We start from the raw sequence: 14,084 nt of genomic DNA, 5'->3' as shown, positions 1-14,084 counted from the left end.
CGATACAATACGAGAAAAGTGCTCTTCTCTTACTCCTTTTTAACGATTTTCTTAATGCTTTTTTTTTTTTTCATTTTTGGCAATCTGCTGGCGATCGATTCAAAGGACGTCAGCATGGGCGGCGTAATCTACCGTACAATGTTAAAAGTTGAAACTTGCTGTCGCGTAAGGCAACGACTCGCGCCGAACTGACTCTCTACGGCCCCGCAACATCCTGATGCGTTGCTCTTTGCGGGTGTGAAACCTTAAGGAGGCCTAATGGGCCTGCGCGCGGAACACAGACACCGTGAAAGTTAATTTTATCCCGTCGGATTTACAGTGTGTCTGCTACTCGAATCAACGTTTACTTAAAACGATAGTACTTCCTCGTTGATACAGAAGAGGGTTTATCTCCTCTGTCGCGGTTAGGACGTTCGAAGAACGGATGTTGCATTATCTTGTCGAAGGTGTTCGCGCATCGCGTAGACCAAGCATAACACGGCGTAGAACCCTCTATGCAACGCGGCGAACAACACCGTCTTCTCTCGAAGAGCTTAGATCGGTATATTACACGATAAAGTTAATAGTAAGAAAAACGTCTACTTAAAGAACCATGTACATACACGAGTATTTCGTAGCTCCGACAATCTTGCAGGGAGGCTAGTCTCCACTGTCGTAGGGGAAAGGAAGCGTAATCGCTTCTGTCGTTACGGCGGGCGGGCGGAAGGGGTTAGCTTTCGTAAATTCTCGTTAACCCTCTGCGGATAGGGCAAGGTCAAGGGCGGTGTGATCCGTGAAATTCGAACAGGGCACCCCGAATGTATAAAGCTCAAACTCCACGGACCACCCCAAAGAACGTCGTTTGGCATTTAAATATGGCGTTGTTCAGTATGCTCGAGGTTTGGTGAAGCATCATTCGTTCGAACGCTCGCGAACATATTCTCGTCTGGTAGCCGACGCGATCCACAACACGCTCGGTCGTTTTGTACGCTTGCAACCGCCTGACGCGACTTTCTTCGTTCAAGACGGCAGTGTTATTCGAAGTGAACAGAATATAATAATAATAATAATAATAATAATAATAATAATAATAATAATAATAATAATCTGAACGAGACACGTAATGCTAATCCACGATTGCGTCGAGCGAGTTAGAAGGTACATATCCAGCCAGCAGTCACCCTTTGCGAGCCGATCAACCCGGAACAAGACGCAGACACTTCGTAAAAATCGTCAGAGGTTCGTCACCACGGTGTCATGTTAAGCTAAACAAGGGAAATGAACTAGTTGGTCCTTGGGCAAAGGGTGAACGCTTCACTAAGTCGATTCTTTAAATACTAATATTTCGTCCATTGATCACACGATCGCGTCCGCTGATCCAGCACGGCTGATTATTGACGTGTCTCGACGTCAAGTCGCTTGTCACTTTCGTCCTTTATTCTGTGCACTCTCGTTATTGCTCCGGGTAGGCGGTTCGCGTAAAAGTTAGGAAAGAGGAGGAATCGATAAGACACAAGCGGTTGAATGTACATACACACGCGTTCACGCTGTCTTCTGAACGTTTCAGAGACAGCGGTGGGTTCTGGGGCAAAGGAAGCGTAGTACGTCAGGTGTGGCGGGAGAAAAACGAACTTAATACTGGCTAATGCAGACAATGATTACAATCCTGTGTTTTAGGAACTAATAGGATAAGAAAGGATCATTAAGAAGATTTTCGTGGAGTTCGCAGACTAAAACGGAAGTCGCCAGTCGACTCTGGAATGGAACAAAACGCGTAATACTCGAGGACGGGTCTTCGAGGGCTGTGGGAAAAAGAAAGTCGAGGATATCGGCCGGAAGAAAGGATCAAAGGCTTGAAGAAGATCAGTCGTGCGTTGAGAACGATCGTCTAACAATTAATACAGCACAAACGATACGAATCAACGTTCTGTTATGCGGTTCGTCTTTCGATTAAAATGAAACAGCGAATGATCAACGAAAAACTAGACAAAAAACGGCAGGAAGCATTGAAACTTAAAACCAACCGGTCGCGTGACGATTCGACGTAACATAATAATGTTTTCTCACAGGCGGAGATACCTTGTTTTTTTCTACTTTTTTCGTCTTTTAAATAATACCAAGAAGGGAACGAATCGCACACATAGATCATCACACTACTCGCGCGCTCACCAAAGGATCCATTAAGCCTATTTCAGTCTGTATTGAAACTTGGTCTTTAAACTTTGTTATTCGCTCCGTTCGAACGGTCCGTGGCACGCTCACCGGGAACGCCGCGATTAAACATAGTCTCGCTTGCATCCGGTTCTCGCTTTCTTTTTCATTGTCCTTTTGTAACTGCGGGTGAGACTGTGGATAGCCACGCTACTCAGTGCTACCTTTGTGCATGCCACGGCACTTGTTTCCTAATTTCTGCCCCTGAAAGAAGAAAAAAAAAAAAAGAAAAATCGTTTCGACATTCCAGTGCGTCTATGGATGGTACACGAGTAATGTAGAATGCTTCAGAATTATATGGATCAGGAGAATATCAATATCCTTCAGGATCTAAAACTTCCAAGCAAAGCCTCAAAGACCCATAGGCTCGAGTCAAGCCTAGGGTTCTCCTTTTTCTCAATGGATACAAGCTTCTAGCTAAGTGTCATGTCTGGACTATAGTGACTTGAGCGTTTCAAAATATACCGTGAGACTCACCCTGGCCCAGGATAGTAATAAGGAGGTGGTCGTTCGTATTCCGTGCTCAACGGCGGAGGAGCTTCCGCGACCGGCTGGTACCTAGGTGGACCGCCATTAGGGAAGTCCCAGTTTCTGCAAGCAACACCGACCTGATTAAGCCAAGAGATAAACACGTAGAGGCTTATTCTCTATCCTTCGTCAAACGTGTCGAATAAAGGAATGAAAAGAAGAAAAGAAAAAAGAGAGACTCTTCAACATCGAAGTGTGCGTGCGTGTGCGTGTATATGTTGCCACAGCGTAATGCCTTTAGCGAATCGAACGAATGGACGAAGTTTTACCGCCAAGCGAAACTAAACTCTCTGTATATCCGTGATCACTTTTTTTTTCTTAACGGAAACGGTAATCATGAACAACACGTGACTCGAACACATGCTTCTCCTGCGTCTTCTAAAAATTCGTGATTGACATCCCCAAGCTTGTCGCAGGACGCAAATCGTCGTCGATGAGACGGTGTTTCTCTCAGCGGTTCATCGAACTCGTTTCCCTCGCTCTCTCGCGGCAAAAAAGCTCCAGGAGCCGGCCAAGCGATTTTTCTTTTACGGCGCAAAATAAAATCGAGTCGAGCCAAAAAAAGAAAATCAGAAGTAAAGGAAAAAAAAACGAAGTATGGAGAGACATATGTTTATAAACAATCGTTGGTCTTGCGACTTACGTGCATAGGCGTATCGAGAGACGCGGGAAGTTGCCCCCCCGCAAGGTTCCCACTCACCTGGAAATAACCGGGAGAAAAAGCGTGACCAACGGGGCTTGTATGAGTTGCACGGATGGGATCAAGTGGTACATTAAACGTTAAACCTACATAGGCCTGAGACAACGATGCGTTCCAATCGCAATTCTTTCAAGTTCTAATCGTTCTCACGATAAGTCTACCATACAGACCATGTCGACAAATAAACGCAAAACAGCGAAAGGATCAGTGAAACTTTGCTCGAACCATTTTAGAAACTTGTCTGTAAAATATAAGTAATGATGACAATCAGTGGAATTCGTAATCATTGTTTTTTCACGCTTGGAGCCTGGACGCAGTGTCTAAGGAATGCTCTTCGAAGCGATGGACATTCCAAATGTTCCGTTCTGGGTGATTCGAACGCGTGGACAAATTCAGGCTCGAAGCGTAACACCGAAACGGCATATACTCCAACTTGATCCCATCCTTGATTATGTTTTTCAGCGTGTCCGGTAGAGAGAGAGAGAGAGAGAGAGAGAGAGAGAGAGAGAGAGAGAGAGCCGCAGGAGCGAGACAGAGAAATATATCGCGCGATGAGTGGGAACCCTGCTCACCGATGATGCGAAAGAAAGAAAAAAAAAAAGAACTCAACGAAGGGGGGTGTGGTAGGTCAGTGATCAGGGTGTAAAAAAACAATCGGGTCCTGAATAGAATTGCTAGTGATAGCTACTTTCAATCATGAACTTGGCGAAGTTTTCTAGAAATCTAGGGGTTTTGTCCCATTGGAGCACTAGAGCGATGAGTATGTTCATTCGTTATTTTGGGTCCAGCGGACGGATAAGTTTACAGAGGGTCCAGGTTAAGGCTTCCCATCGCTTACTCTCTCCAGAGGACTCAAAATGACGGATGAACATACTCATCTCTATAGACAAGACCCCTAGATCTCTAGAAAATTTCGCCAAGTTCATGGTTTTCATAGTAGCTATCCCCGGCAACTCTAGTTCCGAATGCGTAAACGTGTTTCACAGAGAAAGCGGAATGGAAACAAAATACGAACTGTCGGAATCCGAAAGTAATTTGGACAAGAGACTTACTGCGCTTCTATCGATACGCTAAATACTTTATTTCGAGGTTCTGTATCGGAGGGAGCGGTGGGTATAGAATTGCAAAACAAACCAGAGATATGAACCAGTGAAACCCTGTAAAACCTAATGGGGAATCCCAGAATTTCGCGTCGTATCGACAACACCACCGATCCTTGCCCCGATGATGGTTTATTCGCGAGAATCGACACCCTGAGGCATCTACAAGAACCCCCAGGAACGCGCGCGTTCTGGGCTCCAGCTGGGCTAACGAGAATATTCTTCCGGAGGAATGAGACACGATGATCGAAGTAAAATGACTAGCGAGAACACGGGCTTTCAAACGAACAGGATCACGCATAATCGGGTCTTTTTTTTTTTTACGGAAATGATAAGTAGACTGCGTACTTTTATGCAGAATGATATTTTATAAAGTGATTCATTAAGACAGAAACAATAGGTAGAAATTTCTTTGTTTCCTTAACTATCTTGTTGGGGGAAACATGAAAGGGGGAACATGCCACACCTACGTCGGTTTTTACCTTTTTGTACAATCAACAAGCTCTAACCTTATTTTTCCTAAAAGTAGTTGTCGGGTAAATTTATAGTATTGTGGCATGTGTCCCTCTTTCACTAAGCCCCTCAACTGCATAAAATCCGCAGTCTACTGATAAAGACCGATGAGATTTATGTACAATCAACACCCTTGTAATGATAATTCCTACTTGAGTGCCATGTTCCTTTAAGAGGTGTTTCGATCTCTAATGGATGCCAAGCGACTCGTTTGGGCAACTTACTTCGGCGCCAAGTCGGAATATCTGGACTCGTGATGGGACGAGCCTTGACGCGCATCAGAGATCCTCTCCCTTTCGTACCCGATCGCTGGACCGTCGTAGCTCTCCACGTACGCCGACGGATGGTGTCTATGCGACATGTATTTCTTGTCTTGAACACTGGAACTAAAAGACCACGTTTCAGTCACGGTTAATCGGGGCCCCCGTCTGGCCACTCGTCATGCGAGTTAGAGAAATCAGTGTACTGTTTTGCTAGAAGCTGTATTTTTTTTCTTTCTGCGGTGTTACGCGTGTCATTAGTGTCCTGGCGCTAGCTCAAAGATCACGCCGTCAAGGTCATTACTGTTTTGCGCGTGTAAGAGGGAATAAAAAAAAAAAGGTTCAGAAGCTGTACGTTTTAGTCGATGCTGGTTAGAGATGCATTGGAGAAGAGAGTTGGACTAGCTTTGATACTTAGTAGAAGTTACTGACACCTCCTCAATTGATCGTGTTACAAGTCAATGTTCACTCGACTGCAGAATCTGCCTAATTCTTGAATTGTAAATGAGTCTTTAAGCATATACACTTCAGATATTATCTGCAGTACAGTGATCACAGATCAAAAGAAGGCTGTGAAAAAAAGGATCAAGTTGTGGAAAGTTAACTAAGAACTATGGAATAGTATATGTATACATATAGTATATGTATGTAGATACTTTGTGATTGTGAAATTTCGTTTAGACAACTGAAGAATCTTTGAGATCAAAGTAACAGAGGCAGGAGATTCTCTCAAGGTTTTTCAATGTTACTCATAAGAATCATTTACAATCCCTCAGTATCTCGGGTAGGGTATGTATATCCAGGATATTCCATGCCAGAAATAAAAAGGCTTACAGTTCAGTCTACGTGAGCTTCGACACGTTGTAACTTACGGAGTATCGTTCAGTAATGTCTGTAAACCAGGATACAGGCAAGTATTGCGTATAGTGTACGGAAGATTCGAGCAGTGTTCACAGCGGTATTAACGGATGTATAACATGCGACACGAACAACAACAAAAGTTCAGCATGCGAGCAAGTTGGCATTTTTGGTCGTTGTATACTTACTGAGCAAGGGGCATGTTATCCGTGTCTGCGTACGCGTCATACAATAATTCACTGGAACGGAGCGTGTTAGCGGTTAGATTCCAACAACCATTCCACATATTTCACAGCTACTTTTAAACTTAATATAAACTACTGCGTGATGGCCAGGAATTCGATTGTCTCTGACATCTTTTACACTGTCAAAATCATTGCTCAAGAAACTCTAAAGCTCGGAAAACAACGATTAACACGAGATACTAGTTAACTAAAGTTTCAAACATGGTGTACACATTTTTTGGACTTTAATCCCCATGAAAGATAGTTTGAGAGACAATTGAATCTTTGCCCGTGAAGAATACATTGTTGTATTTCTGGACCCCAGAGAAGTATGTAAAATGTTATTTTTTAAAAAAAGTGGACTTAATACACTCTGGCGTTCAGATTTTTTTCTTTTTTTTTTCTTTTTTTTTAATAATACGGTCACGAAAAAAATAATCTCGCTAACGAGACAACAGAATGAATCATGCCTTGACTAGAAAACGAAAGATATTACAAAAAGCTCGAGTGAGTGCATGCTATGGGTATATGGAAGCTCGATTAACTACCAGGTCGAGATAGAAAACTCAAACAAGTTTTTACATATAAAAAGAATAATGCTCCGAATCTGCCGGCAAGAAATTGGCGGAGAAATCATAGAAGCGATTGTTTGGATGTAATGAGAGTTCTTGCTCTTAACTTTTCCCTTTATGGTTAATCGTGCCAATTTTATACTGACTCTTCCTTTTTCACACTTATTCGAATCGAGGGTGGAGGTGTAAATGACACGTAAATGATAAGAAACTTACGCTTCGACATGGGACCTTGCGAACGAGTGTATTGCCCAGTACAGTGTGCTCAATTTCACGCAGATTATTATGGTCGGGATGAAGAGGATCAAGCACCAGCCGACACTCGCCCAGAAACCATTCTACACACGATCAAGAATCATAAAAAAATCATCACCGAGAAACTTTATACCAAGAAGAACCGATCAATCGACGCACTTACAAATGGATCCAGAATCCTGTTACAACCAGCGACCAGAGTGGCGTTGTACGCGTTCGAAACAGGCCCGCATCTTCCGACTTCGGACATCGCGTTTTCGATGACGTGCTCAAGGTAGTCGTCGACTTGATGGAGGAAAGCGTTTCCAAATCTGGTTGCCAGCTGCAAAAAGAACAGCCTGGAATATCGTTTGTTCTTTTCTTCGACACCCTATAGAACTAACAAAACAAAGTAATTTCTATAGACAGATGAAGAGGAAATTACAAGCTGAACGTATTCCGGCCCATCTTTGTTCAGGAACTGTTGCGCCATCGTGACCTCCTTGACGAGCTCGTGAATCGCTTCCGCCATCGAGCTATGATTAAATTTAATGTTCTCCTGAAGAGTGAGCGCCTTCTCGCTCAGCTGTTCGCTCAACATCGCCATGGGCACCACAAGGTCCTTGTGATAATGATCCAGATCGTGAGCATTCTTCTCCAAATTGTCGCGAATCTCCTCTTGTCCCTCGGGCAACTTGGCCGAGACTTCTCGCAACTGTCTGGCCAAATGCTCCAGATTGATGTTGGTAATATTATCGGCTAGAATCTCGGCGTACTGATAGAACTTGATGTCGCTGAGTCCACTCTCAGCCAGATCGTTCAGCTTCGATTTCGCGCTTTTCGTGAGGATCACCACGCCTGGCGATAAACTGATCTTACGACGTAATTGTTGTATGGTGTCGTTGATATCGGACCGACCGGCGTATTCGCGTAAAGTCTTCACGTCGAACAGGTTCTTCAGCTGGAGGACATTGTACACGGTGTTGTTCAAATGGCATTCCCTGCAACGTTTCCAAACGGTTCGTTTATTCAAACTTACATCATTTCATCTAAGTTTATAATCCACTTACGTAACTATGTAGCTCATGTTCAAATCAACATTAGGGTTTTTCGGGTACAGGATCTTTTTTATCTGAACCATTTCGTCGACCAGAGCGAACATTCTGTTGTCTTTGGGATTCTTCAGCGGCTCACAGACCGCTCGTTGAACCAAGACCCCAGTGACCATATGAATCACAGTGATTACCATTAGGACGCTGGTTAGAAGGAAAATGGTCCAGACAGCCCTGAAGAAACAATACATGTTTGTGTGTATAACTCTTTAATATGAAATGTTCTACTGTCGATGAAGTGAAACTCACATCATCAAGAATCGTGCTCCAGAACCTTTGTTGCAGTGTTCATCGGTATCATCGGGACGTTTTCCAAATATTCCACAGCAGAGGCCACAGGTCAGACACGTTAAAACACTTAATAGGATTCCTGATATACCGAAGCCCAAGTAGTACCTGGACAACAGAGTATTTATACTTTAAGAATAGTCCTTTCTTAAAGAACCCTTCTTGAAGAAATCAGACGCTCACGGAAATCCTCAACCGATTCCTGAACTGTTGTCAATTACCTGTACGGTGAATACTGATCAATGTGCGTTCTGACGATATCCAGATAACGGATGTAACGCTTGTCAATGTCAACGTTTAGCCTGTCGATTACAGACGTTATGTTGTTCGCTGCACCACCCAGGTAGTACCCTGCCCGGCTGATGCTGGCGCTGACAACGGGAATGGTTTGGTTCACCGCTTGCTGGATGTCTTTCTGGATCTTTAGGAACGACTCCTTACCCTTACTGACCTCTGACACGATGTTGCCTTTCATCAGCATGGTGATGTTGTACAGGGCGGACGTGACGTTCGGCAACTGGAAAAAAGAGTTCGGTGATTTGATCGCAAACCGTTGACTCCAGCCGTCTAAACGATTATGTCTGCCAAACGAGGGCAAAGTGACGAAAGAAAAAATGAAGTTCCATCGAAACAGAATATGCAAAGAAGTTGAAGTTATTCATGAGAGTGTCGGTATGTCATGCTCGAGGCCTTCTAATTTAACAATTTCCTACGAAGAAACCAGAATTCATAACAGAGTGTGTGTGTGTGTGTGTGTGTGTGTGTGTCGTCGCGACAAGTGCTCTTGAAATATTCGAGACTGCTTTCAAGGAATTTTTTTTGTGGATTCACAAAATGCAAAGTGAGTGTAGTCGAAGACAAGGTGCAGAAGAAAGAAGAATTGTTAGAACTGAACTGTGCGGTTTATTCAATTAAATTGTGCAACATTTCGGAGAGGAGCTGCATTCGTATTCGATCCTCTCTTGTCACTAGACAGAAAAAATAAAATTCTTTTTCTCTGTTTTGTTCACTCGTCTTTAAAATTTGAAAGATTTCATAAGTGTTACCATTTCTTCTAGGGGTGAATTAGAGCCTAATTTTTAAATTCTCGAAACTCTCGAAACGTTCGAAACTTGAAGCGCTGATTTTGTTTTAAGAACTGGTCTCAACAAAATGTTTACATAAATCTTTACTGATCACAGTTAAACAAAACATAACAATATGTACATTCACTTATCCTTTTTTCTAGCTTTAGCAGTTTCACAAGCCCTCACGAATGACATGCTCTTCAGTTGCACTTTTACGATCACGATCGATCGCCAATCTGTTTATATTTCATATCCTTGACAACAAAAACGATCTCTCTTTCTCGAAAGTTTCTTAGGTTTCGAGAAACCCACTCTAATTTTCTTTCATTCTAAACATCACACCTAACAGAGAGACAGCTTTCAATTGAACGACACACACATAGATATACATATATACATATATACGTATATACATGTATACATATACATATATACATATAATAGAAACGGTACACAGAATCGGAAAAACTGCATGCTGTTTTGGCTTACGACTTACAGACTGAAGCTATTGTGGCGAGCATGGAATCAGACAAATTTATACAGTAATTCCGTTCGTAAACCAATGGTTGCACATTCATTATTCTAAGGAAAAGCAGTGGCTCTATACTCGTTACTTTTTATTTTCCGAACGTTAAAGCATGGCGGCTGATATGCGCAGAAATATTACCAAACAATTCGAAATGAAACCGAGCTTCGAAATAAATCTATAAAAACAAAATTAACTTCCATTGGCGTACGGTTTGCAAATTTGATGAAACAAATCGAACAGAAATAAATTAAGCATAAAACGAAAGAAAGCGGTCGGTATATTCTATCGAATTTATCCAGGACCAATCGATAATCTTTCTCAATTTATCGAGATTCAGTGGTCTCTTGTATTCGCGAGTTTCAAAGTGCATATCACTTCTGCAAACATAGATTCGAAGCTGAATCACACGTTTGCTTGGAAGCTTTCTGCGTTGATACGTATAAAGCACACAAGTTTCAGAAACACGCGAACAGAAGAGGTTCTGAAAAGTACATAATATGTAGAAGTACAAGGCTGTGCAAAGTAGCTGTCGTCACATTTTAAATGTGCATGTACTCCTCAAAAGTAGACGCGAACAAGGACCAACGACTGTAATAAATATTGTTCTCTTTTTTTTTTTTTTTCCAAACTACGAGCAGTTCAATAGATCTGAAAATTTTCACAGTCCATTGGGTAATACGAGCTTCCATAATCGACACGATTAATAGAGAGGTATTAATTCGTTTTCCCCCAAACTCTAACCAATTAAATTGTACTCCGTGTCACAATCAAGTGTCGGTTAATTAAGAATGATTTAAAGACAAAAGCAATAAAGTCATACCTTCGGGAAGTAACGGTCCATGTACTGCAAGCGTGTAAAGGAGAAAGCAACGAAGATCATTAAAACATTCAAATCGGACTTATTGGACATCGTAGACAAATCAAACAAAGCGCGAGATATACCTTGTCGAAGTCCACCTGAACCGACATTTGGTTCACCTTGTAATCGTTCAGCACCTGCTTGCAATTCTGGGTCTTACAGGCAGAAAGCGTGTGCAGAAGGTTCTTTTTCACGCCTCGTACCACTGAAACGAAGAGAAACAATCGTATCTTACACATGTTCAAACCCTTGTAAATACAATAAACGTAAGTCGAACAAAATTTGTTTGAAAGGAATATCGCCCACAGTAACTCTCGCTGGAGAATTACTCGTTAATCCAAAAATCCACAATAATGTCTAACATCAAAAAATTAAACTACCTAACTTTTTTTTGTTTTAACATTAACTTTGTTTTATGTAGACGCGTAGAGGTGATACGAAGGTCAGCTTTGTTTTTTTAAATTGATACGTATATTTTTTTAAGGCACTACTTAATGCTACTCGTTCTTCTCTACATAAAGTGTTAAGTCACGTATGGCGAATTAGTGCAATAAACATTATACGATTCCATTAAAAGAAACAGGAGAGAAAAAAAAAAACGAAATTGACCTTCATATGATCTCTACAGATCCACATGAAAAAAATTATCTCATCGGAAAGTGTGCCCCCTGATACTATTTAACTTTTGTCCGAAATATTTTTTAATATCGTGAACAATTTCGAGGATATTCGAGTGGGTCGCGATTTAAATGGGACAACCGCCTGTAGAGGTCATAAAAAAATTGAAGGGAATATCGATCGAACGAGTACCGATGTCCAATTGGCTGGCGTTCGTCCGTAGATCCCGCGTGATTGTCTGCATGGTCTTCAGGTCCTCCTTGATGGACTCTAAACCGGCCACAATGTCGCTAAGATTGGTCAACGAGACCGCGTGCGAGTACTCGGCTAATTGTTCGGTGACGGTTCTGCCACTGGCTTGCAGGATTTGATTCAAATTGACCTCGAGCTCGTCGAAATTATTCTCCAAGACGTTGTGCACCTGTTGTTTCGTGGTGCTCAGGTAGAGCTTCACGTCCTTGAGACTGGTCTTGGCATTGTTCGGCAACTCCCTGGTCCCTTCTTGCATGTATTCGTTCGTGACGAACGCGCAGACCACCCCGAATCTGTAATTTTCATCGAGCAGAACACGATTACATATCGATCATTCGAGGATAAATCGCGAAAATTCTGTTGCTTGGACGACATAAATATTCCGTTGAAATGTTCTTTGCGATGGATGTTGATAATATTCAAACTACGATGAAACTGTTGTTTGATGGATCGTATTTGGTTCGACGACGATGCGTTGGATTCGATTTTTTGAAAATGGAACCTTACAGAAGAATTTTAATATTCGACGGTGTGTCGCCGCGCGGTTCTAGATTATCGTAATGAGATTTGGTCAGATTAAGAACACTAATCCGAGGCTCTAATCATTCGGCAAGGGCGTGTGAGTACGGACTAGTAGACGGTTGGACGATGTATGCTGGGAAATTCAAGTCTCTGCACTGATAAATAATGAAAAGTGAAGGTTTAATCGACAGAAATATGGAAGAAAGAAAACAGTGACGATGATTAAAAATCTCGATAGTGACATCGCGATACCTATCGCTTCCGATAAAGTGCAAATGATTCAAACTATATCCTGTTTGGTATCATTAGAATTCGAAAAATATCACCAATACGTCCATCAAATTTTCATTAACAAAGAAGCAAAAGTAACAAAGTTTCGTTGCAATATTAACCCCGCCTAATAGCGGGGACGACTAGTGTTTCTTCTGAAGAATTCTTTCTCGAAAAAAGCTAAACTTTTTGATTTCTCATTTCTCGAGAAATGCAGAAAAAAAGTTTCTTTTCTCAAGAAATCAAAAGTATCGAGAAATCGGAAACACTAGGGACGAAGCGACCGGCATTTATCCTGGAGATCTGTGCGGACACTTATCGAGACTTTACTGTAAATTCTAAGGACCGCTCTACTCACAGTATAATCGTGGCGACGACGATCAACAGCATGTTGAGCATCACCTTTTTGCAGCGATGATGCTTTCCCTCGTAATTGTTCTTGTGAGCACCACAATGGCCGGCGCACCTGCAACAGCAGAAGAACAGCCCGACGCAGGGTAGAATCGCGGCCAGAAGGAGTCCAATCAAGGCCAGACCAGCCAGGCCACCGTAATGGGTCACGACGATCTTCCATTCAGAGGGGGTGTACTGGAACGTTGGCATCCTATCCACAACGATGAACATCCCTGTAAGAGAAACGATTCTGGCGTCAGTACAATTGCTTTAAAATCGAAAGGAACACCCTACCATTATTACATACTATGTATACCTCGCCCTCAGTTTGCCCTCGCTATTAGCATTCGACTATTTTTGCTTCCCCTCACCTGGTCAGGTATTCTGGTAACCTAGAAATCTGTATATCCTTATACCTACCTAGATAATTTTATACTTCGACTCTTGTATTCTCAAGCATACATACGCTACTCTTAAAATCATTCCGGAAAATTCTCTTCTGTACATATGTATGTACATACATATACACCATACATTTCTCATAAGCAAGCAGTAAGTAAGTAGGGCGTAGAACGAGAAAAGGAAATGGAACGATCGAAGGGAACAAGGAACAGAAGAAGTGGAAGAAATCAGTCGATGTTATTTACCGGGAGAGTGTGTTTTCCATTCCGTGGCCCCGATACGACGGTTTTTGGGACGAGAACAACGTGGAAACGGGGCCACCACGGACGGGGGATGTAGGGCGTAGGTCAGGAGGAAGGATTCCCGGGGGTCGAAGGGTGAACGTAACAGGGATGTGGCCAGGGGAAAATTTATTTCCTGGCCGGTCCTGGGGAAAAATGGATCAAACGTCGATGACCGGTCGCGTCGGATTAAGACCCCTGGACCACCGCTGCATTGATTTTCTGATGCGGCAGTAGTATGTACATATGTATGTACCACGCTCCTGCTGCTGCGTTCGTCTGGAGGACATTTGGTCGCAAATTTTTCACTAT

At 42.5% G+C, this 14,084-nt stretch overlaps 1 protein-coding gene across 1 annotated transcript in view; it reads right to left on the bottom strand.

Annotated features, from left to right (window-relative positions):
• Positions 1 to 1,237: 1,237 nt before the first annotated feature.
• LOC107191852 (prominin-like protein) overlaps positions 1,238 to 14,084 on the bottom strand; it is a 36,205-nt gene continuing 23,358 nt past the window's right edge. Inside the window, exons 2-13 of the mRNA XM_015580988.1 lie at positions 13,055 to 13,322; positions 11,845 to 12,197; positions 11,118 to 11,239; positions 8,801 to 9,096; positions 8,541 to 8,687; positions 8,250 to 8,465; positions 7,625 to 8,180; positions 7,364 to 7,522; positions 7,162 to 7,283; positions 5,256 to 5,417; positions 2,668 to 2,781; positions 1,238 to 2,394 (exon numbers count right to left, since the gene is read on the bottom strand). Of these exons, the coding sequence (XP_015436474.1) occupies positions 2,382 to 2,394; positions 2,668 to 2,781; positions 5,256 to 5,417; positions 7,162 to 7,283; positions 7,364 to 7,522; positions 7,625 to 8,180; positions 8,250 to 8,465; positions 8,541 to 8,687; positions 8,801 to 9,096; positions 11,118 to 11,239; positions 11,845 to 12,197; positions 13,055 to 13,322 (2,528 nt within the window). The 3' untranslated portion in view covers positions 1,238 to 2,381. The remainder of the gene's footprint in view (positions 2,395 to 2,667; positions 2,782 to 5,255; positions 5,418 to 7,161; positions 7,284 to 7,363; positions 7,523 to 7,624; positions 8,181 to 8,249; positions 8,466 to 8,540; positions 8,688 to 8,800; positions 9,097 to 11,117; positions 11,240 to 11,844; positions 12,198 to 13,054; positions 13,323 to 14,084) is intronic.

The sequence above is a fragment of the Dufourea novaeangliae genome, unplaced genomic scaffold (assembly GCF_001272555.1).
Source record: "Dufourea novaeangliae isolate 0120121106 unplaced genomic scaffold, ASM127255v1 scaffold270, whole genome shotgun sequence".
NCBI classification, from domain to species: domain Eukaryota; kingdom Metazoa; phylum Arthropoda; class Insecta; order Hymenoptera; family Halictidae; genus Dufourea; species Dufourea novaeangliae.
Note: the sequence above shows the minus strand (reverse complement) of the source record. Positions and strands in the feature narration are given on the sequence as shown.